The 25444-nt window shown below is 46.8% G+C and overlaps 1 protein-coding gene across 3 annotated transcripts in view; it reads left to right on the forward strand.

Moving 5' to 3' along the window:
- ALK (ALK receptor tyrosine kinase) overlaps positions 1 to 25444 on the forward strand; it is an 815814-nt gene that overhangs the window by 716234 nt on the left and 74136 nt on the right. For all 3 annotated transcript variants that reach the window (XM_045054731.1, XM_045054732.1, XM_003984359.6), the window contains 3 exons: positions 1559 to 1728; positions 16741 to 16835; positions 17007 to 17135. In XM_045054731.1, the coding sequence (XP_044910666.1) occupies positions 1559 to 1728; positions 16741 to 16835; positions 17007 to 17135 (394 nt within the window). The remainder of the gene's footprint in view (positions 1 to 1558; positions 1729 to 16740; positions 16836 to 17006; positions 17136 to 25444) is intronic.

The raw sequence follows: 25444 nt of genomic DNA on the forward strand, positions 1-25444 counted from the left end.
GAAGAGTTTGAAACACCCATTGTTCTATGTGTGTTCAGAAGTCAACTGTGGAAATCAGTGGATGAGTAAGTACCAACAACCATCCAGAGCACTGAGGTTCAACAGTCTGATTTCACAGCAGTCCAAATCATCAAATATTCTGTGGCCAAGGAGCAAAAGGAGAGAAAGGATGTAGCAAGCAATATTCCAAGCAGGGCACGGGGCATGGGCTAAAGACTGAGAGGGCTTAGTTAGTAGGATTAAAATTTCTAGTCGTGGCATCTAGATTGCACAAGGAAGCCACGTGAGATCAGAAAAAAACAATTGACAGATTTGTTAAATTATCCTGGGAGTACTCATTGAAGACAAGTATTTGCTACACCAGATTTGGGAAATGGGAAAGGTATAAGTGAAGAGGTTATGGTTATAGACCAAGCTTGCCTGACTCAGGCTCTCAGAAGTAGAACAGCACCTGGGCACCCCAGTGCCAGGTGTGGCCTTGTTAGTTAAGAGGCCATGTGCAACAAAGTGGGAAGTTCATGGTATATGACCTCTTTGATCAAATTATAAGCAAACCATGAGCTTGGGGACTGGGAGACAAAGGAATGGTGATTTATAGAAGAGAATGTCTTCAAACAATGAGAATCAAAGAAAAGGGGCACATAGCAGATGAAAACTACAGTTGCCATAGGACATATTTTACCTTTCATTCCACAACAGCCATTTTTTTTAATTACGGGATCTAAACAGGAATATTTGGGGCAATTATATGCTATAGTTGTCCTAAGTTTTAAATGTTGTTTACAGATTGTTTCTATCAAACAGAAATATCAGAGACCTTGTTTATAGCATGTACTGATTCTGGGAATGACTGCACTTAAACTCTTTTAGAAATATTCACTATAGTCCCTTTTCATATATCTAGGGAACAATGCCATAGGAACCTTTACTAAAGACACAATGAAAATATATGATTGTAGCTTCCTTTTGTCAAAGTAGACATCCTAATTCTGAAAGATAACCATCGTAAAGTATCTCAATGAGTAGACTTTTGTCCTGCCTTTGCCTACCAGTGGCCATAAGTATCAAGTCATAGTCTCTGGTTAGCTAACACATGGCATGGTATCTTTCAGATAAGAGTATTAGAGTCTCAATGAGGAAGAAAAATCTATGATACCTAAGGCATTGAAGAAATTGAGTCATAAAATCACTTCTCCAAGGTCACAAAGTGAATCGGGGCCAGACAAGAATCTTCAGAACCGCTTTAAGAAGTTCACTTCATATCCCATTGATTCTTAATATCACCTCAGATGCAGAATCTTGTGAAACTTAGGATCAACCTGAACAAAATTCCAAAATTTTGTCCCTAATTGCCGCTGCCCAGCTCCTTGACTCTTAATGAAAGCCATTTGGAGAGACAATGAATAAGATCAGATAGTCACCAGCTTTCTTCACTGGGCATACCTTGGCTGAGTCGCCAGCAACATGCTTGAGGCTTCAGGTGAGAGTTCTAGGAAGGGGACCTAAGGATTCCTTTTAATATTAACACCTGTTCTTCTGGCTCTGCTCTCCCTTACAGCTCCGAATGTCCTGGCTCATCCGTGGAGTCTTGCAGGGAAACGTCTCCTTGGTCCTGGTGGAGAACAAAACTGGGAAGGAACAAAGTAGAATGGTCTGGCATGTTGCCACTAATGAAGGCTTGAGCCTGTGGCAGTGGACAGTGCTGCCTCTTCTCGATGTGGCTGACAGGTGAGCCTCCACCCATTTCTGTCACTCTCTTTTCTTCTATCAGCCAAGATGCAGAACAGGATCATGTCTTCCCTCCCCCCATCGCCACTACCCAAGACATGCATCCAGATGAACACATACATGTGCATACACACAAATATGAACACACACACACACACACACACACACACACATACACACACACCACTTTCTGCAGACTTGTAGGGAGCACTGAGTTTCTCTGTAGGATTTCTAGGCTAATGAGCACTTATCTCTTGTATCACTAGTCTGGCCTGATTCACTGCCTCCAGTATCTGTAGTAGAAATAAAATTCATACTCATGAGTTGAACAACTCATATTACTGCCAAATAATAATCAGGCTTTATATGTATATTTTCTCCTAATTAATGCACTTTGCCTTACTTTCCCATTTGACATTTTATTTATCCCTTATTAACAACAAAATCTGTGACATAGGTAGTACATACCTCATCACGTTCCCCACCCTGCCCTTTCACAAGATTCTCATCGAGAACCAAAGAGTTATCGGCACCAGCAAGTTGGCATCAGAGTGAGGACTGGTGCTCAGGTCAGTCCAAGTCCAGGACTTTGTGGAGTCAGGTCCCTGAAGCAAGTAGATGAAGGAGAAGGTAAATTCTTCACTAAACAGGGGAGTGATTCTACCAGAGGCCCTGACTCCTATTTAAATTCGATCACTAGTGGCTTTGTGACCTTGAACCTCTCTGAGTCTGTTTCCTCATCTTTAAGCTGAGAGGGTTGGACTAGAAGATCATTGACTTTGCATGGCTCTGCAATGGAGAAGTAACCACTGAGATCAACTGCCACTTGTCTCCCTGGGATGGCACCAGTCTGCCACCTGCAGCCAGCCTGGAGCAAGCAGTGCCCAGCCTAGCACAGCAGCTCACATGACTCCTTGATGAATCATACTAAACCCTTGATGGCTGGTGTGCTAATCTGTCCCAGAACAAAATAGGCAGAGGGCAGAGGGTGGGAGTTATTTCTAGAAGGGGGGGGGGGGCAGATAAGTGGATCTGGAGGGGGAAAGCCAACTTTAACAGGCTAAATATCAAACCCAGCAACCCTAGCTCCTCTGCATTAGACTCTTAAAACCCATCCAAATTACCATCCTGATGAATTCGCCTCTGAAAAATGAGGACAAAGAGCTTAAGGCAAGGTGAAGGTGATGCCAGTTGGCATGCAGCTTTGTAAGGATAAAGTTGGGTCTCAAATTCTTCACTGAAACTTCACAGAGTCTGCTATTTCCAAGAGCTCATAACTTCAGCTGTGCTGTCATAGGAAGAAGTGATTGTCCTCACTCTGAGCACTAGTTTCCCACTCCTTCAGATGTGTGTGGGTTAAAGATCAAAGCCCTTGGACATCCTGAGGCACAGTGCTACCCCTAGGACAAATGGATTTAATTAAAGTGGAGGAAGGGGCAGTGTGGGCACTCCCTACCACAGACTGGTCTTTTGTCCTCCGGGATTGTGAGAGTTGTATGCAGGGGATGGAGAACAGGAAGGTGATGGCAGAACCCTTCCTCCTGGGAGATGCTAAATTAATTCAGATGAATCAAAGGGGTTTTTTTCTCTTCAATCCAGCAAGTCCTCTCTCTTTCATAACCACTCCAGGGGATTTAAAGCAAGTAAGATGTTGACTCTGTTCACTCCCATCCGTGAGAGTTTTGTTTGAAGGAGACTTTGTTCTCAGCCTCCCTCCTCCCTGTTAAAAGCTGTTTACCAGACTGACATTTCCAATATTGGTACTGAGACCAAACTGTCCAGTGGGGATTCAGACAAAGGCCAGCTTGGTTTGTTGATGCCTTGTGACCTAATAAGTGTGCAATTACAGAACACACAAGTGACTCCATTCACCAGGAGCCTGCACACCACTGACATGCTCTTATGTAGGAAGCTACTCCCCCCACCCAGAGATAAAGATGATATAGAAGGCATCAAGACCCAGAGGTAAATGGAACTGCAGGAGAAGGAGGCATGGCAGTTTTCAGTTGCTAAAATCGCTTACCAGTAGAAGTGACTGGCCCATAAAACTAAAAAAGCACTGTGGATAAAAGACCATAGGCTTTAGGATCAGATAGTCCCAAGTTTAAAACTGTCTCCGACACTCACTAGTTGTGTGACCCCCAACCAATCACTGAACCTCTCTGGGCCTTGGTGGCCACATCTGTAAAGTATCATCACAGTACAACTTCACGGCGTTGTTATGAGACTAAATAAAATGACTGTCAAAAGCATCTATATATAGTAAGTATCAATGAATTTTATTCCCCACATCCTCCACCCTCATCCCTCAGTTATGTAGCCTCAGATAACTTACTGGGAAAAAAGTAGCACAAGTCACAACCACTGATCTTCCAAGTCAAGTCATGTTGTATAAAACAGAGATAATAAAGTTTACTCTGAGGCTTAGAGAGTAAAGTTCTTGGTAAGCTTCCTGGCCCACAGTAAGTGCTCAGTCAGTGATAACTACTAATAATAACTACAATATAATAATAACAACAATAACAATAATAATAATAATCTCCCCACCTGATGCCTCAGAAGAGGCTGGGATGGACCATTTAGCAATAATAACTAGTCATGCAACCCTAAGATGATAGAGGTGAGTGTTTTTCTGAATTTTCTGTCATCAGTGTTGTGTAGACTCCTTCTAAGGGGAAGGAGCAAGAAACATATTCTTCCTTTTCCTCCTAGAGAGAGTGAGCTATAGCTGCCAGATTGCCAGAAAATGAAAATGGGAGGAGGGAGAAGTAGAGGAAGGAAATATATAAGGGAAAGAGAAGGAAAATGAATAAAAGACAAAGAAGAACTCTCCTCTCCCCCCACCTTTAGGTAGTCATTAGCTCCTGTACCACCTGCTTCCTTAGGCAAGTTCTGACTTCAGCTATTCAGCACTCACATCGTGGACAGCTCCTCAATCAAGGACCTTGAAAGGAGCAGGAACTTTATTCCCAATGTTGGCCCAAATCTCTTCCAATCCTAGGGTCGCCAACATTACATTACATTGCATGCATTACAGAGTTTTTTGAAGCAGCTTTATTAGGGTTTACCGGTTAGCTCTAAAGAGCTCCCATCTTTTAGATACTTCTTCCAGTTCAGTTATACTTTGCTAGATTCTTACAGGTTTTTTTGTACCTTCCATTCTCTTCACATGACATGTTCTTCCTCTACCTTCCTTTTCCCTAACTGCCACTCTTCCTTCACTTTTTAAAGACCTCTAGACTATAGTACACCTACAATATATTCTCATGGCTCCTGAAATATCTCTATAATTTGTCACTATTTACTATCTATTTTTTTAATACCTGAATATACACATTAACAAGGTAGAGCTCAGATCTGTCTTATATACCACTGTTCCTTGAACATCTAGAACCATTACTAACACACACATCATATGTCCAACAAATATGTGTTTACAGAATGATGTGTTGAAAGAAAATGCATACATTTCCAAATTCCAGCTGAATTAACTGAGAATTTCACTTACTGGAATCCATCTAACATTCTTCTTGTGTTCAATCTAACAAAACAGATAAAATCACATTACAATAAATACTGCTGCAAAGTGTTCTGTATACCAAAGCAACACCTGTGTCCCATCAGATGAAATCAACCAGCATTTATTATTCTTATGGCAAGGAATTTTCTTTAGAGACTTGGCTGGTACCTGGACTTCCTTTATCTCTGGTCACTGCTCTGTCAGAATCACTTTATAAGAAAGACTTTGATCCTAATTGTGTGCCCTAATCCTTTTGAGTAGAGAGATCTAGAGCTGAGCACTTGAGAGCAAAGAGCTACCTTCACATTGCTGCCACCACATAGTAGTCTTTCTGTGAAAGCTCAGAGAATATGCCATCGGTATATTAAGGCTTATAATGGGGAGACACTGATCCATGGAATGGTATTTCTTCTGTCCATTTACAAACAGGCAAAGGAATAGGAATAACGCCGTAGTCTGTCATCATTATGAAGTGATATTAACCATAAATCCATATTATAAAGAGTAACGAGAAAAATCTCCATGAGTAGTGCCCATGATGTTTTGAGCAATAGCAACACCCCTGGAATACAGATATGTTCTTTCAAGGTAATTTTGAAGGGCAGCACCAATTCAAATATTGGCTCAATGTGTGCTTAAAAGTTATCTCATTACTTTACAGCCACCTCATATAACTAGTTTTCTTTATTCTCTCCCCCATTCAATTGCCATTCTTTCTGTTGGAATTAATTCTATCTTTACTCAAATGGACGAAAGGCAAGTTCTCTTCCCTCAATCTGTCAGTCTTTTATAAGGACATACACCTAGTTTTCCTCTTTATAATAATATATCCTAGTAAATTAAGCACAATGTTCCCACACCATCTTAAGCTCTGACACGCTCACAGAGCAGAAGCAGGTGCTAAGTTTGACTCATTACAAGATAGATTTCAAAACACTATGGATCAAAGCTTGTCCCACAAATCACTGCCATCATACAGCCAAATAGAAAGTACATAACCTAATGTTCATGTGGAGGCTCTATTCCCCAGCATTATCATTATAAAGGCTTTTAGCCATATCCTATATACATAGTCTAACAAGAAAAAATGTTCCCTCTGGAGATATTTAGATTTCTGTTCCTTTTGTATCCTTTGTCCTAAAAGACAAGTAGTGTGTTTGACAAATGCATCTTTCAAATGGAATCAGTTAAACTGAGAGTTATGTCTTTATGTACTTAGGCCAAATTCCACAGAGCCAAGATTTTTCTCATATCCCATTCTTGTTTCTCATCCACAGAATCTCCACTTTACATAGGGTGCTATCAGTAACAATACTGCCCCTTTGTGTAGTATCTTTCGGTGATGAGAAAGGCATTGGAGGGGCATTTTCATCATTTATTACCTGAGTAGAGAGGCAATTAACTTCCAGGGAGAGGAAATCCAGAAATTTCCAATGAACCTCAGTTTGCAGGTCTAAACACACTCCTAAAAAGTTGTGTTTAATTCAGATTTTTTTAAATCCGAACCAATCTGTAAATTGAACCAAAGCTTCCTCATAGAGCCATGAGAAGAGTTAGAAATGATAATGACCGGAGCCAGCATTTGTTAATGCCAGTCACTGTAACAAGTAGTTAACATGCATTATCTCATTCCATCCTTAAAACATCCCTTGGGATAGATACCAAAATTAATCCCCCTTTTTATAAGAGGAATATGAGGTCTAAAGAGGTTAAATAATTTTCTCTTAGCCCTTAGGCTGGTCTACTTCTATGTACATGCCTGAGGAAATGAAGACACAGTGCTTGGCATGTAATAGAAAACTTGATAAGTGATAGCCATTGTTATTAACAAAACATTTTGGTTTGGGATTTTTTAGGCCACACCCCTTATTCATTCTGATTTAGTTTATTGTCTTCCCTTTTCACCATCTACCACTGAAACCCATCGTCTTAATTCTGCAGCCCAGCTCCTGCTAAAGACCATTTCCCACCCAGCCCTTACCTGCCTGCCTTCTCTCATCTCCAGCCCAGGCAGCATCACCAGCACAGGGAGATTCTCTTCTTTTTCTTCTGAAACACAATGGCCCCTTCCCCATGTGGTTTTTCAAGTCACCGCTCTAGCATGCCTTTGACTATTTCCACTTTAGAGCTAGAGCATAAGTCCTAATAGGCATTTTTCATTTGCAAATGTAGTAATGCACCATGTCTAACAAAAGCATAAAAATAAAATACATTTAGTTATACATTTAACAAACCACCCTCTAGTAGAGAATACAGTTCACTTCCATAAGGACTGACACAGAAAATCGAGGTCATATAATGCCTACATGGTCCCCAGGAGAAGCCAGTGAAAGGTCAGGCCCTGCCTGGGTTTTTCACCTTATGCCTGCCTTCCCTTCTGTGAAAGTTTCCATTTATAGCTGCTTTGCCTCCACCAGTCCTTCCCCAGAAAGGAGAGATGCCTATGAAAGAAGAAGATGTCACCCCTGCAAACCCAACACACCAGTGTCTGCTACTCCTCTGCTGGACAGGCTACATTTCATGGTCACAACAGCTCCTGGACCACCCTACACTCTGCCCCCTGTCCCTTGCCCATAGCAGCCTTGCACCTGCCTCCCAGAGTGCTCTACCCCCTCACAACTCGAGGCGCCCACTCTGTCCCACACTTCTGGGTGGCTGGGGGAGAGGTCATCCCCATTTTCAGGTGAGAATACAGAGGCACAGAGGGGTTAAATCAAGGTCCTACAGGTAGTTAAACATAGAGGCTCTTTCTTAGAGCTCCTTCTATCTCCTTCCAGTTCACCAGAGAACACCTGTGGATGCTCCAGTGTAAAATGGTACTAACCTCCAAAATCATCCAGATATTATGTATTTATCCAGCCAACACTTACTGCCCTACTTGGTGCCAAGTGACAAACTTACCTGGACAAGTAATGTATTTCAGCCCTCTAGGAATGTCATCTATAGGGGGAGCCTGGTAGGAAAACAGACCTTTGTATCACAGGACAGTAAGAGCCAGAGAAGAGGGAAGTACAGACAGAGAGAACAGCATGAGGCTCAATAAGCCACAGCTGTTGGAGCTCCTCACTTCCAAACAGGCTCCTCTCTGGTAGCCAGTTTGGGGTTCTCCCTCTGCCAGATATGTCCATGCCAACAGAAGAGCAATGACTATCACCTTGGGTAGCCTGCATTTGTTCATTCACTCACTACCAACAGATGCACATCAGGCACTCACTCGGGAGTGGCTCCGTAGGCTTCAAAGTCAGAGGTGAGGGCAGAGGGAAGGGGAAGATCTCAAGGGTCTGCTTTCTCAGGTGGTGCCTACCTGTCCTGAGTGAGTCTGACTGCCCTGAGTCCATGTACACAGGCAAAAAACCAGCACTTCTAGGGCCCTTAAAATAGTGGGTAAAGAAAAAAAAGGTGTTTTCTGCCCCTAACCAGCTGTGGCAGTGCAAGTGTCCCTTCCTGAAGCTACAGGGGCTGGGGATCTCAGCATGCTTATTCACATCAGCCTGAGTCAGTTTTCTGCACTAGGAGAAAATGGTAGGCTCCAGGGTAAATTTAGGTGAAGCAGGGTGCATAGCACTGAGTAAACCCAGCAAGCTCAGAGCTCTTCATGGAAAACTTGACTTTGCTCTCCTTACCTTCCCCAGAGAGATGAGGAAGCTAGCATCCCAGAGCACTAGACCACACTCCTTGAATCCACTTTGTCTTACTCAGGCATGTCCCTAGTCCTCGAGTGGTATAGAGTGTGAACTAAGTGATGATTGTAGTTGTGAAGGAAGGGTACTTCTGAGTCCTGCAGCCAGACAAGGGCTAACTTTACCCATAATCCTACTCAAAGAAGTGAGTTAGTCATCAACCCAACCATGTCAGATACATGGAGAACACCTAAGCAAATAGGTTTGTGCTACATGATATGTTAGTTGGGTAACACTACTCAAAGTAACATTAAACTTCCAATCCTCAAGGATGTACAAAAGAAATTTATTTCTTGCTCATGTGAAATCCAAAATTAGTGTGCTAGTTGAATAGTGACTTTCCATCTTGTCCTTCAGGGACCCAGCCTCCTTCTCCCTGTGGCTCAATCCTTTTCTCCAGTTTTGGAATCCTTTGCATTAAGACAGCCAATGGAGAAAGGGCATGGGAGGGGTTCTCATATAGGAAGATTTTTGTGAGTCATTACTTCATCTCATTTTCCATTGGCTAGAACTCAGTCACAAGATCATACTTAACTGCAAGGGATGCTGAGAAATGTAGTCTAGCTCTGTGCCCAGAAGAAGGGAAAATGAATTTGATGGGGGGGAAAATGATGTATCACGGAATAAGCCAAGGAATACAGCCTTTATCTCTGAGCATCTATCAGAGTGTCACTTGAGAATACCAATTCCTTATTTAGCTACTCTGACCATTGATTAGTCTTCTCCTAGAACCTTCATAATTCAAGGCTGAAATCAATTCCAGGATTTATTCTAAAGCATGAATGTTTCATTCCCAAAATTTTATGATGTAGCAAAACCTTACTTTTTGGCAGAAATCACCCCAGAATTTTTTTTACTGAATTTCTCCTTTCTTAAAGCAATTTTGATATCTGACCACACTTGGAAGTCATTGACACAAAATGTCAGATTCAGATGTCTTGTGGGCAAGACAGGGAATTGAGTGACTAGGGAAATGTCATTGTCACATCATCAGCAAACATATTTTAAGCCCCCATCAAGCACAGAGGATGGAAAGGGGTATATGACCCAGCCTCTTGCCAGTCACAAGGCCTGCATGCTAGGGGATTGGGGGAGACACAGAGCATATGCAATGAGAGGGAAACAGCAACACATGAAGTATTGTGCAGAGGCTGACAGCATGGTCTGTGTTCAGATGGCATGGTGACCTCCATGTCAGGGAGGATGAAATGGAGAACACGAATTATTATAAGGTGGTGGACCCTGTGGAAAATTTAGATCTTCCTGAAGTGGGAAAGGAATGAGAGCATTCCAAAGAAGGCCATCAGAGTGAGTGGAGGCTTATAGGCAAGAATGTTTTATGTGGGTTCAAGAGTAGCCAACTAGGTCATATCAGAGAATCCTGAGCAATCTCCTTGGGAGAAGGTGAGCAAGGATATTAGGCCACATATTTTGGACTCTGCACTGTTGGTAATAGCCACTGAGTACAGAGATGGGAAACCAGAACAAGGAGACTACTGAAGGCTCTGTGAGGGACCAAATGTGAAATGCTTTGAACCTGGAAGTGGGACTTAGAAAGGGGGAAGATGGGCTGGGGGAGAAGAGGCTGCCACCTTCCACATGGCACCATTGGCCCAGGACAGCCTTGGGCTGGCCCTCTGAGAATCGTGGAAGAAATGTGGCTGGTGGCTCAGCAGTGCAATGTGCAGCCAGGCATAGATATATACAAATCAAACATTCATAACTCTGAAAGGATCTGGTCCTGTTTCTTTCTCAGGAAATATCCCAGATCACTGGAGCAAAGAGTAGATTAGCAATTCTGAGCTTTAAATCCTATTTCTAACACTGATTTACTGTGACGTTTGGGACAAGTTGTTGCTTTTGATTGCTAAGTTTCTACAATCAAGAGTGCAAAACAGTGAGACGGATCCTGCCTGTGAGCCTGGTTTTAAGAAGTAGTCGCTCAAAATGGCAATAAGTGAACCCCTTTAGAATAGCAGGATGTTTGGATCAGCTCAAGATTTTCTTGGTAATAGCCACAGCTCAATTTACAAGTCAACAGATGCACATATTTTTCATAACTCTTAGTGCCTCTGAAAATGTAAACCTATGTTCTCGGCCCTTCTCTCCCCAAGCACAAAGTTTGGAATTTAGGGGATAACTGGGCTGCTGATATTTGAAACAAGCAGAATCCAGTTCTATACATGCTTTTCTCTAGGACCTCACTGGCGTTCACCACTTCCGCTCTCACTTCTGTGCAGGTGACACATCATCTTTATCTCACCTGAGTCTCATACCTGGGTTTCTGGCTGCCTGATTGGCATCCTGCCCACACCTTCAATATGCCTCCTCCTGTGTGATTCTTCTGTCCAAAGCCCTACCATTATCCTAGGCATTCAGTTCTTCAAAGTCTTTCTTAACTTCTCTCTCACTACCCAGATTCAGTGTTTCCCCAGGTTGTACATTCTAGCTCTATAGGGGCAGAACTTAAAAGGTGTTTAGAAATACCCTAGTCACTGAATAATATGAATCACAAGTCATATGAATTCCTCAAGGTCAAGGTTGATGTCTTTCTTGTGCATCTCTATATTCCCAGCTGTAGACAGCGTGCCTGAACTCATAGTAGGTGCTCAAATAATCTTTGTTCAAAGCCAGAGGGGGAGATATGGAATTTATAACACTACCTGAGGAAGCACAGATTTCTAAAAATATATATAAAACAGGAACAATGAATCAGAATCTCCCATGTTAAAGAAAAGCTTCCACTGTGAAAATACCCACATTACATAGGTATTTTTTAAAAAAATCCAAGATGGTGCCAGGGTGCCTGGGTGGTTTAGTTGGTTAAATGTGACTCGATGTCGGCTCAGGTCATGACCTCATAGTTTGTGGGATTGAGCCTCATATCGGGCTCTGCACTGACAGCTCAGAGCCTGCTTAGGATTGATATTCTCTCTCTCTCTCTCTCTCTCTCTCTCTCTCTCTCTCTCTCTCTCTCAAAATAAGTAAATAAACTTTTAAAAATATAAATAAAATAAAATAAAAAGATCGTGCCTAACAAATTTCAGTGACTTGCCCAGAGTCCTACCAACTATGTAGCCCAGAATTCACTCCACTCTACCTTTTGAAACTCAGCCCTCACCAAGCAGAGAAAGCTGGTAATTCAGGCTCATAAAGATATTTGTCAGGATAGAAGGAAACCAGCAACCACCCTTTTCCTCTGTCTTCCCACCATGGAGGGCACCTCCATCTCTGGCACTACCTCAGCTCTCAAACCATAAGCTGACACAGCAGCAAAGAGAAGAGGAAGAGGTCAGTGTTAGAAATGTCTCTGGAAGGTGGAATGGACTTCTCAGTCTCTTGAAAAGAATGACTGCAGATTCCTTCTAGCTCTGGACAGCCCTCCAGGCGCCCAGTTGCTCCTACGGCCCAGGAAGAGCTTAATATACATGACCCACAATGAGAAAATGAAAGAGCAATATGGGAACTTGCCAGAGAAGGGCTTCTCCCCGCCCTGAAGTCTGGTGGAACACCCATGTGGCAGGCAACCTTTCAGATTGGTGGCGGGCCAGGGCAAATATGGGAACCAGAACCATTAGTCACAGACAGCCAGTGCCTGGAAGCCTGGGACTGAGATTGTTGAAGAGTGTGAGTGATTCTCCGTGCTTGCTCAGCCTAGCTGAAAACTCATTTTCTCCCCTATTCTACTGCAAAGGGCTCCCTCACAGAAGCCAATTCATTGCGAAAGATCTCTATGGCCCTTGGCAACCTTGGAATCACTCTGTATGGACTTTTCCTCACTGCTCTTGGTGTCATTATGCCCAGGGAGAAACCAAATCAGAAGATGGTAAATTACTTCTGAGAGTCGGGGCTGAGCAGGAAGAGAGGGTGCTCCCAACTACTGAGTCTGGCCTTTAATGTACAGGCCCACTTTACTGTGTGAGAGCCAAAGGCTTCTAGAGTCAGGCAGGGCACACGTGTCCAGCCCTAGCCATGTTGATCCCAGACAGGCTGGTCCCAGGATCCCAAAGCTGGCCATCGGCCCCTCCTTTTCAACTGGTAACTGAAGTCAATTATGCAGATAATAGGATGGATGCGGCAGGGCTTTTTCATCACATACATTATTCTAATAGAAATGCATACCGCGACCCAAGCTTTGTGACAGTCCATTTTAGAAGACTTTTGCCGAGCAAATCAAGTGCGCAGTGAGAAATCGGAGAAAGCATTTTTCCTCAGCAGTATCTGCCCTCTCTCTCCTAAGCAGCCAGAGCCCAGACAAGTCCCAGCTGCAAAAGGGGATGCAGAACGCTCCCCCTCTTCTGAGCCCACTAAATGGTCCAGAGGAATCTGAGACGCGGTGCCCATCCGTTAAATAAATGCTTTTTACCCAAGCCAGCCATTCTTTCTTGCTCTCTCTCTAAAGCATTGCTATTCCCTCAGTCCACATTCAGACACACACCTTTTTGTCAGCTACTTAAAATCATTAAGTGAACTTAATTAGGTTTGTCAATCCCTAAGGCTGGCAGAGTGGCAAATAAGGCACTATATTCACTGTCCATTAGCAGTCTGTTGTCTGAACGAGACTGCGTGTTTTCTGAGCTGTGCAGGAGCAGCTTTAGCATTTTCTATGCAAAGATCTGCCCAGTGAGTCTGGGAGATACCGAATTTCAAGGCTGTCCCCTCTAAACCTGGCCCACTGCCCCAGTGGCCGTCTCCCAGGATCCCCTGAGGCCAATTTTCAACAGGCCTCTCTGTAAAGCTGAGCATGACAGAGTCAAGGGGTGCATTCTCTAGGCAAAGACTGGCTCCAACCAAGATCTCTAGCCAAGTCTGTTGTATCAACAAGCTCCAAACCCCACCAGCTGAGGAAAAAAAGAAAAAAACAACAATAACCCATGCAATCAAAAATGTCATCTTTGGAGAAATTGAAAGAACTGAGCAGGTGTGAACTATTGAGTGGCAGGGAGAGAAATCCATGCTAAGGCTATAAAGACCTCAGCTGCCATGTTTTTAAACAGCACAGATCAGTGACGGAGTTTGAGGATCCCCAAAGAGCTGGCCCTTCCCTTCTCCTTGACTGGGCTGCCCATGAAGAGGGAGAGCTAAGCTCTACCAGCCATGGGGGCTCAGCTTTCTTTCTCCATACAGAGCTAAGGCTTTGGGATAAGGGCAGTGGAATACCTATATGTTTGTTGGAACCACTTGGCCCTATAATCCTGGCAGTAATGTGGCATGGACCTTGCCTTCCCTTAGACCCAGAGTAGTCCACCTGGTACATGCTAGAACTTTCCCCCAATTCTAGAGCAGTCCAATTGGTACATGCTAGAACTTCCTGTCAGTCTCAGGGCAGTCCACCTGGTACATGCTAGAACTTTCCCTCATTACCAAAGCAGTCCATCTGGTATATGCTAGAACTCAAGACCTGAGGCCACAGCTGACCCTGGAGAGTGACTTGGCATCTGTACAGGAGACCAAAACAGGAAAGACTGGTTGCACCAGAAAGACTGAGAGCCTTGAGAAGGCCTCACCCATCTTCAGCAGGGAGCGGAGAGCAGAGCCAGGAGCAATCTCTTTTTCACATGAAGTTCAGCTAAAGACACACAACCAGGTACCATCCAAACAGAAAATCCTGGATCTGGGTGGTCCCGATGGCCATCTGGCCTCTTGGCTAGTGCCTCCCACAGAAAAGAAACTCCCAGATTGGTTTTGCTGCCCCCTCTCTGCCCCAACACCTGCCTTCCCCTGACCCCATTCACAAACTTCCTCTGCTTCACCCCTGCCCTCCCCACACCCCAGCATGAGCCACCTTTGTCCCCCCTGTCCCTTCCTGCAGCCTCAGGAGTCTGGAGCATTTGGGGAGCAAGGGTTGGCAGTGTGGCCTTTCGAGTGGACAGAGGCAGCATTGCATGTTTACATCTGATCCGACATCTGATTGAGTCTTCCCTGATTGTTAGGAGTGTTCCTGACTCAAAATATGTGCAATTCCCGGTGTCAATCAAACTCTTTTAAACAGCAGCTGCCACTGCCGTTGCCTTGCAGCGCACTTTAGAGACTCTTCTATTTAGAAACCATTCCAGCTCCAGCGTGCATCATGCCTTCCATGCTAAGAGGCCCAGTGGCTGGTTGAGAAGCTTGCAGTCCTAATCTCTCAGTAATGATGAAGGACGGCAGAGAGAGGGGTGGGAGAGCGGGGTGGGGGGGGGGGGGCGTGCAGCCTCCCTGGAAGGGCCCAGTTAGGGCAAAACAGGGATTTTTGTCCCTCTCTCCCACACTCAGTGGGTGCACGCATGTAATTTACTTGCTCAGGCACCCACGGCCTCCTGGAAGCTACCCCCATGGTGCTCAGCACCAGGCCTGGCTCCTCAGCCTGTGGATGACAGATTCGGAGATGGTGACCCAGAGAGGAGAATCAGAAATGTGGGCTGTGGGGCCCTTACCCACTGCTCTTCCAGCTGGGAATGTGAATCCTTCCAGTCACCATCCCCACATGGCTCTATGCACCTGTTCTCTTGCTGCCTGCAAGCAGCGTGTCTCTAACCCTGGCAACTGCTGTAAACAGAACAAGATGACAGTGTTAAGGCCCCTGTTGGCCACTTGAGAATCCCAGGCCTGGCTGTGTCCCATGTTACACAGGCTTGAGCTGGAAGCTCACCTGCAGACCATGTCCCCCGGGGAAATCTGAGACAACTGTGATCTTGCCAAGGCTTGTGGAGAAGCCTGATGTGGGTGTGTGATACACACGTGCCTCTCACTGTCTTTGTGTCCTTCCACACCACTCACACGTGAGCCATGGGGGCTCTGCCCTGCTCTGACACATCCCTCACTCCACTTCCTCCACTGCAGATGCCCTCCCTCACCATCCCCATCCACATTTCCAAGTCCTCGCCTTCTTTCAAAACCAACTTAAATGCTACCTTCTCTGTGAGGAAACCTTGATGGGTTTCCTGTTAATACTTACAGCCCACTCTGTGTTGGTTACAAACCCCCAGGTCTTAGCCAAATTATTTGATATTTAACAACAGGTCAGGCACTACACAGACCAACCCCAGTGGAGACCGATGCTGGATGAGACACCAGATCCTTGAGACCCGGACTGGGTTAAACTTTTGGTTGCTGGATAATGTGAAAAATTAGAATACCAGGGAAGGAGCCGGGCTGCCTGAGGCAACAAGCATGGGACACTTGGGGGACAATGGCTCTTTATCAGTTGGTACAGAAGCATTTTAGTATTTTAAGAATGACTTCAGGGGCACCTGGGTGGCTCAGTCTGTTAAGCGGCCGACTTTGGCTCAGGTCATGATCTCGCGGTCCGTGAGTTCGAGCCCCGTGTCGGGCTCTGTGCTGACAGCTCAGAGCCTGGAGCCTGTATCAGATTCTGTGTCTCCCTCTCTCTGACCCTCCCATTCGTGCTCTGTCTCTCCCTGTCTCAAAAATAAATAAAAACCGTTAAAAAAAATTTTTTTTAAAAAGAATGACTTCAGCTCTACCAAGGAGTACCTGCTGAATGTCAAGCCCACTCATTTCTGTCCAAACGTCCACACCCAAAAAGTGAGAGAGTTCTCCTCAGAGTTTCAGGGAGTCCTGGACCCAAGTCCTAGACTCTAAACCGGTTAACATATGGAACAATCCCTCCGAAAGGGAAGTACTCTGTGCTGGAGAAGTAGGGGGAGCTGTGTGGACTGCTCCAGTCTCGCGACTGCTCTGCGATTAGGTCAGGCCGATAACAACTATGGTAATGAGCCAAGTATTGGCACACATTCACCAGATGCTGAATCCTGAGAAATGACCAACCCAGGTTGTTCCTTACACACACTCCTCTTGACACACATACAGGTTCTGGCTGCAGATTGTTGCGTGGTGGGGGCAAGGATCCAGAGCGACCGTGGCTTTTGACAATATCTCCATCAGCCTGGACTGCTACCTCACCAGTGAGTTCACCCTGTCCCTTGCACTTGTCCCCGACCCAGACTGCCCCGGGCCTCACTATCCCTCCTTAACCTAAGCTCACCTGCCTCTCCCACCTTCCCCGGGGCATGCTCATCTGTCTCTCTTAAACAGAGCCTCACTTAACTCAGCCCATGGGGTCTTCTCTATTCTAGTCAGTGGGGAGGACAAGGTGTCACAGGATACAGCACCCAAATCGAGAAATCTGTTTGAGAGAAACCCAAACAAGGAGCCGAAACCCTGGGAAAATACACCAAGAGAGACCCCCATCTTTGACCCTACAGGTAAGGGTTCAACTTACAAATGTAAGTAAAGTAAAATTTTTGTTGCAAAAGGCAGAAGAGAGATACGTGCGGTGATTGTAGTGGGGAGTGGTGTCTAAAGAATAAGATGGTCAACCTTTAAAAGGAACAGAACGTACATCCTGGCTATGGGCTCCAAAAGGATGTTTTTTGGGTCTCTTATCACCTGGCCGAATGAAGCATCTGGAAGTTGTGCAAAGGAGCTACTGGGGAATACCCAGGAACCAAACAGGAGAACCAAGCTGGTATCCTTTCCTCCACTCAGTCCCTTGAAACCTCTCCCCATTTACTGAACAAAGCAAACCCTACATCAGATTTCTTCTTCTCATAAAGAGGGTTGGGCCCAAAGCCATTATTTGTTGCACAAAGACAGGCTAGCCCACCACGGGTAAAGGCCCAAAACCTTCAGGTTCAACACGTTTCCCCAAAGCGTGGCTTCCCCACCCCACCAAAGCTGTTTTATTCAGCATTTTCTGGGCTGAAAGACTTCTCATGAAGACTCTTACTGCTTTGAACCCAGGCCTCTTCAGCCTCTGGCCCTAAACCATGGTGTGACTTCTCAGCTACTCTTTGTACGAGGAGGAAATTTCTTAGAATCAGTCTCTGAACCCGGCATGATGTTCCTTGGCAGTTATTAGACCTATGAGCCTCGCCCCAGAGAAGCTGTGAAGCCCCCAGCCCGACACCAGCAGATCAAGGGGTTCCCCCAGGGTAGGGGTGGTGCACGTGCCTGGGTATGGGAGTAGTGCGAGTAACCTTGGTAAGCAGGGGCTCGGCACTGTCCACCACACTCTTTTTCCTATAGAAGGTCACTTTATTAAAATAACAATAGATAAATGATAAATGTTTAATTTCTGCTTATAACGTGAAATCCTCATTTAGTGCAAAGTACAAAAAAAAAAAAAAAAGCAGAAGTTTATACCTTCACACTAACTTCACTGACTCTCAACTTATTACATAAATATCAGCCTTGTTCTGTCTTTGAAGGAAGAAATCCCTTCCTTCCTCTGCCCTGAAAAGCCACCCCAGGTGGAGCTCTCTCTGTCCCTAATTCCTGCCTGATCTAATCCAGGGGCCAGACCTGGGCTTTTCCCTTCATCTCTCCCCTTTCCTCCCTTCACCTTTAACTAAAACCTCAAAACACCTTTTCGTTTTTCCACATGAAAGGGAGCCTGCCACCTCTATTTCCCGACTCTGTCTCATGGTCATTCATGAAACGGGCTAGCGTGAGGGAGGCGGCCTTCTGTTCATTGTTTGATGCCTCGCCTCACTGTCCCACCCCAAGGACTGACCTCCAGGGACTCCCCAGCCCCGGTCAGTCACTGCCTCCCGACCATAAATTCAGGACACGTTCAGCAAACAACATCGAGGCAAGCCCCCACCCTGTCCAACCACCAGCACTGATTACATGGCAGGGGCTCCGGAAACACATATTGATTGACCCAGGGGCACTTGAGGCTTGAGCTCAGTTCTCGGATCTCAGATATTGGCAGCCAGCTCCCCTGCAGCCAGCACTTAGGAGCAGCCATCCACCCCGCCTGACTCCCCAGTTTATTGCCATATAATTCCCACTGTCCCTAAAAGGCTCATCGATGAGGGTCTGCACAGTGGCCACTCAGACTAATGAAATCATGTGGTGGCTGGAAAGCCACAACGCTACCCCACAACCTCCGACTAAAATCAGAAGCGAGTGGCTGCCTGAGAGACTGGAGCTTCCTCTGCTGCCCAGCCCCGCCTCAGAGCAGGAAGGACAGGCAGGTGGCTGTGGGTCAGCGTTCTGTCTCCAGACCCCCTTCCAGAATGACCCCAACTGTAGGGGAGGAGGACACTGAGGCAAACACGTCCCCAAGCAGCCTGAGGAGGCTCCTTGGACAGGCTTTAGAGAACTGGGCACAGAGGCAGTGCTTTCCCAGGAACCTGCTCTCGCCCTGGGGAGCAAGAAGGGAGAGAGAAGCTGAGGCAGGCTCCCAGCCCCTAACCCCCCTGACAGATGCCTCAGTCCCACCCTGTCGCCCACCCCTAGCAGTGTGCGGTGGGGGTGTCTCTGAGTCATCAGGAGGAGGATGAGCAGGGTGTCCCTTCCCTACTACCCACAGGACAATGTCCACCACACCCCCTGAGGGGCCACTTGGCCAGGGCTCAGCCTCATGGTCAGGGAGAACGAGCACCCTAGGTCCATGCCGAGGCCCTCCTTCACCCAGCTTTAATCTAGACCCAACCACAGCCCTTGCACACTTCCTCTGTGGCCAGTTATGTGCTCAGAGATGGTGAACAGAACAAGACCCAGGTCGAGCACCCAAAGAACTCCCAGTCTAGACGAGGAGAGCACAGGTGGGAAGGGAGGGGTGGGCCTGTAAACCAGCAGCTCATGGCCTGCGAGGTGAAGCTTAACCTAGCTTAGAACTTCTGCCTGGGAGGGCCTCTGGAGAAGGAGGGAGAGATGCGGTAGGGAGGGGAAGGAAGGGGAGGAGCAATCTAGGAGCGTGCCTGACCCTGGGCTGGGCTGTTTCACACACCAATCCCTCCTGTCCTCACCCTGGCCACGGGTGGCTGCTGTCATTACCACTGTGGGATGAGAAGATCATCTGGAGGAATGAGCCCCACAGCTGACAAGGAGTGGAGCCAAGATGTGACCCCGAAGTCTCCATTCTTTCAGCCAGCTAAGCCACTTTAGGTGTCCCCGTCCAGAGAGAGACACTAAAAATGGAAGAGAGCAGGAGAGCACCCCAGGTGAAAGTCCCTGCCCCCACGTCCAGGAAACAAATCAGCCCCCAGCCTTCCAACAAAGGATGGAGGAGACAAAATAACAAGATTGTCTTCCCAAAGTTCAGCACTGTCAGTTTCCTCTGGGCTGGAACAAGGGCGGCTGGTGGCATTTCAGCTCTCCTCCTGCCAGGTGTTAGAGCACCTCCTAGAAACACAAAGGTCACATCAGGCCTTTTGAAAACAGGTACTCACAAAACATCCAGGTTTCCCTAAACATTCCACATTTCCCCTAATTCAGCCCCATGTCGAGGGCCTGACCTCAGGGTTTAGGGGTGGCCTCACCCCCAAGCCCATGGGGCAGAGCTGAGCCACTGGAGCACCTAGGCAGGAAAAGCCTGTCCAGGTGCTTCTCGAAGCTTTCTCGGAAGCCTGAGTCACCTTAGCTAATCAGATGAAGAAACTCAGAGAGAAAATGGGGCGAGTATTAAGTCTGGGGAAATTACATTTGTCAGCTTTGCACATACAATTACACTAACCAAATGGTTGGGATAATGCAATCACGGGACTGCAGAGTTTCTCTCTCTCTCTCTCTCTCTCTCTCTCTCTCTCTCCTCCCCCCTCTCTCTCTGTCTCTCTCTCAGCAGTAATGAGTGTGCAAGCAGGCTCTGCCACCCACCCCCAAAGCCCAGACAAGGACAGGCAGGACCCCCAAGGCCCAGTGATCCTGCCTCAGCTTCCTCAGCTTCCTCTCTCATTCTCCTGTGAGCTCACATGTTGTATAGGGAGGGCAAGAGGGAATTAGCTCAGTTTACATGATAAGAACTGCACAAACCTTGGGCCCAGCCCACAAGTATCTGTAACTCATGGAGCCCTAGCATCAAATCACAGTCTTGCCTCTGAGTTGTTTAGTGATCGTTGGTTTACTGTTTTCTCAGTAGACATCTCTTGCCAAAGGGTAGGGTCAGGGTGGGGGGTGGGGGCGGACATTTAGAACTTTGTAGGATCATGGAAAGAGCACTGGACCAGGAGTCAGAACCTCTGTGCACAGCCTTGGCAGGTTTGCACTAGCAAACTGAGGTCCAGGGATGTGTCCCACCTCTGCACAGCCTTTTCTCTCCTCATGTAACAGCTGGGGCCTGTCAGCAAACCCACAAGTAGCAGAGCTCAGAGAAGAGGGGCTAACGTCAACACAGGCAAAGGCAAGAAAATGCTTCTTTTCTTTCTTTCTTTTTTTTTTTTTTTTAGCATTTATTTTTTTGAGAGAGAGAGCGCGCTCTAGTGGGGGATAGGCAGAGAGAGGGGAGGGGGAGAGGGGATCCAAAGCGGGCTCTCTGCTGTCAGCACAGATGTAGGGCTCAAACTCACGAACTATGAGATCATGACCTGTGCTGATGTAGGACACTTAACCAACTGAGCCACCCAGGCATCCCGAAAACTGCTTCTTTCAAAACTCAAGGTTTGGGGCACCTGGGTGGCTCAGTCGGTTAAGTGTCCAGCTTTGGCTCAGGTCATGATCTCACGGTTCATGAGTTCAAGCCCCACATTCGGCTCTGTGCTTAATAGCTCAGAGCCTGGAGCCTGTATCTCCCTCTCTCTGTGCCCCTCCCCTGCTTGCACTCTGTCTCTGTCTCTCTCTCTGTCTGTCTCTCTCTCTCTCAAAAAAAAATTAAACATTAAAAAAAACCCTCAAAGTTTGAAGTAGACAGTTTTCAGGTCCCTCCCCATCACCAGCCCCGTGTTTCTAAAGGCAGAAGGGATGTGGGGTAAAGCAGCCAGAGCTTTCTTGGCCCATCTCTCCAATTAACCCACAGCACTGCTAATGTGCCCAGAAGAAAGGGTAACAGACTGTCCATTTCTACACACGCTTCTATGATTCAAGAACAGATGCCAATTTCAATGAGAAAGTTTTATGTGTTTCATATAAATTGATTGAGTCTATTTCTGCTAAATGCATTATCCATTCACCACAGAACAACTATTAGAGTTAATAGAATTTGTAGCTAGAGCCATTATGATCCAAGCATGCCCTTCTGGGGATGACGGCATTGTGACAAGGCGGCTTCCCAGGGCCCGGCCCCCTTGCTCACAACCTGTCTTCTCATGTCCACCAGAGCCGTCTGTGCTCAGGTGCCGCAGACGCGGCCAGGCTTACTTCAGTGGCCCACGGAAATAGTCAGGATTCATCTAGTTCCTGAACAAACAAGTGTATCCTAATCCAATCCCAAACAAATCCCATCATCCTGTCACTTGTCAGCACCTGCCAGCTTGGGGGTAGCGAGGAGGCTGGGGTCTGTACTTTCGCCTTAGCTTTTTACCATGTGCCAGTTTTGGAGGCAGGGGGCCCCAAGGCAGGGAGGACAGGAAACAAGGGTAGAAGTGCCGGGAGCCCCACCCACCCTGGGGGGACTCAGGCTGGACTCTTGGGTTCATTGCATCATTAAGAGCTTTCCCCAGAAATGCACAGCGACAGAATCTGGGACTTCCTGGGTGCGACAGGGAGTTCTCAGTGTTTCTCCAAGTGTGTCCCGACACCATCTGCTTCTGATCACCTTGCTAGGGGAGGGAGGACCCAGAAGTGCTGCTCATTAAAAATGAAGCTTCCTGGTCCCCACGGGCTTGTGGAATCTGAATGTCTAGGAAAGGAGAGCTGACACTCTGCATGTTTAACAAAACTCTCAAGAAAAGCCTGATCTGAAACAAAGTTTAACAACCCTCTTTTAAAAAGGCAGCCTTGGGGCGCCTGGGTGGCGCAGTCGGTTGAGCGTCCGACTTCAGCCAGGTCACGATCTCGCGGTCCGTGTGAGTTCAAGCCCCGCGTCGGGCTCTCTGGGCTGATGGCTCAGAGCCTGGAGCCTGTTTCCGATTCTGTGTCTCCCCGTCTCTCTGCCCCTTGCCCGTTTATGCTCTGTCTCTCTCTGTCCCAAAAATGAATAAACGTTGAAAAAAAAACAATTTTAAAAAGGCAGCCTTTTTTTTTTTAATGTTGTATTTATTTTTGAGAGAGAGAGAGACAGAGTGTGAGTGGGGGAAGGGCAGAGAGAGAGGGAGACACAGACTCGGCAGCAGGCTCCAGACTGAGCTGTCAGCACAGAGCCCGACGCAGGGCTTGAACCCACGAACCGGGGCTCGAACCCACAGCCCGTGAGATCAACTGAGCTACCCAGGCGCCCCAACAGGCAGCCTCTTTTAAACAGATGAGGAGCCTAGGTCTGGAGAAGGTGAGAGGCTGGCTCAGAGTCACGTGACATACTTCCAAGTTTTTCTCTCTTAGACAGCAAAGGCCTTGCGTTTTGTCATCACCTCTTTACACACCTAGAAACCATCAGTCACAGGGTGGTGCTGGGTGTTAGGAACTGTACTGGGCTCTTTTGTACGCAGTGTCTCATTAGTTGGTACTATAACATAATGCCCCTTTTACAGATGAGGCAATTGGCCCACAGAGGGTGAGTAACTTGCCTTAAGTTACACAACTTGTGTAAGAGGCTAAAGAACATGGTCTTTCATTTTTTAATCATGTAAAAAAAATTAATTTTTCTAAGCCAGGTAATATTTTGAAGGGCAAGTTGTAATAAATCCTCTAAGAATCCTACTGTTGACTAGTCTTCTGAAGGAATCTCTTCTCTGAAAAACTTGGGTTTCTAGCGCTTTTGCTTAGACAGAGCACATCTGCATCGTCACGGATACTCAAAACAGCACACTGGGTACACAGTGTACCCACAGACATGTAAGAAAGCTGATAATTGCAGCTAATTGGCCTCCCTCTGTGTAAACCACACCCCCCCCCCTTCCCGCTCCCCAGTCAGAGCACATGAAGGCACTTAGCACCCATTCAACTAAAGGTAGCAATTCCTTAAGACTCAGGCAGGCATGGGGCCATCAATACAGTCCTTGGGACCCGTTTGGGTGGTTGGCCATGTTCCTGTTCAGCCGGCCTGCGTTTCAACCAAGTGCTGTACGTTCCTTCTTATTTTACTAAATTTAGATTATCACCTATTTATAGCGAGGGAACTAGTGATGACACAGGAAGCGCCAGCCTTAACGAGGCCTGCGGGACTCCAGTCACTGCGCCAGGTTCAGAGCCCTCCCGGTTACAATGTCACTCTTCATCTGAGCGCTTCTGCCTTCCCTGGAAGCTAACCCAGCTGTGCTCCAGGAAGAGACGTGGGGTGGAACTAATTCATGATTCACAATCCCCATTACTGACGTTAAAGAGTCTCTTCCGGTACAAGAGGTTTTGTACTTTGGAGACCTAGTCAGCATCCCCAAGAGGTGGCCTTCGTGGTTGCCAAGGGAGAGAAAGTTGCTTGCACGGGGACTTGGTGGCAGTCGGGGTGGAGCAGAAGGCTGAGGAGGAGGCTTGCTCCCCTACGGACCGCCCACCAGCAACAGCTTCCGGGCTGCCTCCTTTGATCTGTACACAGTTACTCAGCACACTCAGCATCTTTCATTTGGTCTTTACAGGCCCCCAGGCTCCCCGAGGATAGACATCACTCTCAGGAAGCAGTATGCCATAGGGCTTTGTTTGTTTATTTGTTTGTTTTTTGTTGAACTCTAGCCGACACCCAGTGTTACGCAAGTTTCAGGCGTCGGACACCTTGATTCAGCACATCCATATGTTATGCTGTGCTCCCCACAAGTGCATCTGCCATCTGGCAGCATACAACAGGGTTACAGTACCACTGACTATATTCCCTATGCTGCACATCCCATCCCCATGACTCATTCATTCCATGACCAGAAGCTGCACCTCCCACGCCTCATCACCCATTTTGAGTCTGGCATGCTTTTCAAGAGCACGGACTACCTGTGTTCAAGTCCCAGCTATGCCACTTACTTTAAGCTACTCCCTTCTCCTTTCCGTGCCTTTGTTTCCCCGCGTCAAAAAAAAAAAAAAAAATGACGCTTACATTATTAGTGCTTACATTTCATAAGTTCAGTGAAGTGAACGCGTATCACAGGCTGAAAGGGGAACGGGACACAAAGTGAGCTGTATGAGCCATCGCTGTTTTCTCATTTCAGACGTAAGGAAAGGTTGTGTGACTTGTCCCACCCATCACGTACAGAGCCAGGATCCAAACCTAAGCTGGCTCACTCCACAAAGTCTTCCCGCTCTAACCCTATACCCACTGGGAGCAATCCCAAAAACCACCTAGCTGCTGACCACAGCAAGGGAAAAGCTCTTGCTATATCCAGATCGACCGGTTTTCTCTTTCCCCTCAGGAGATTCAAGTCAGCATTCAACACAGACAACATCATTGCTTTCTAGTCAGTGTGCTTTTATAATTCCCCAAATCCCAATCCTAGAAGGGAAAAAAAAAAATCAGGTAGGGCTGAGTTCAGTTCAACAAGCTTAACAAGCATGCGCTGTATGCCTGCTGTGTGCCAAGCCCTGTGCTGGGTGCTGTGGGGCCTGCAGCTGGGAGTGAGCCAAAGCACCACTCTTGAAAAATGTGCCACCCAGAGCTAGGTCCACATGAGCCTGATGTGAAACCACCACTCTCTTGGCACAAGAGAAATTCCGGTTCCATATCCAATTTCCAATTCTGATGGCATCTGGAATTAGGACAGGTTCCCTGCTCCCCACC

The sequence above is a fragment of the Felis catus genome, chromosome A3 (assembly GCF_018350175.1).
Source record: "Felis catus isolate Fca126 chromosome A3, F.catus_Fca126_mat1.0, whole genome shotgun sequence".
NCBI classification, from domain to species: domain Eukaryota; kingdom Metazoa; phylum Chordata; class Mammalia; order Carnivora; family Felidae; genus Felis; species Felis catus.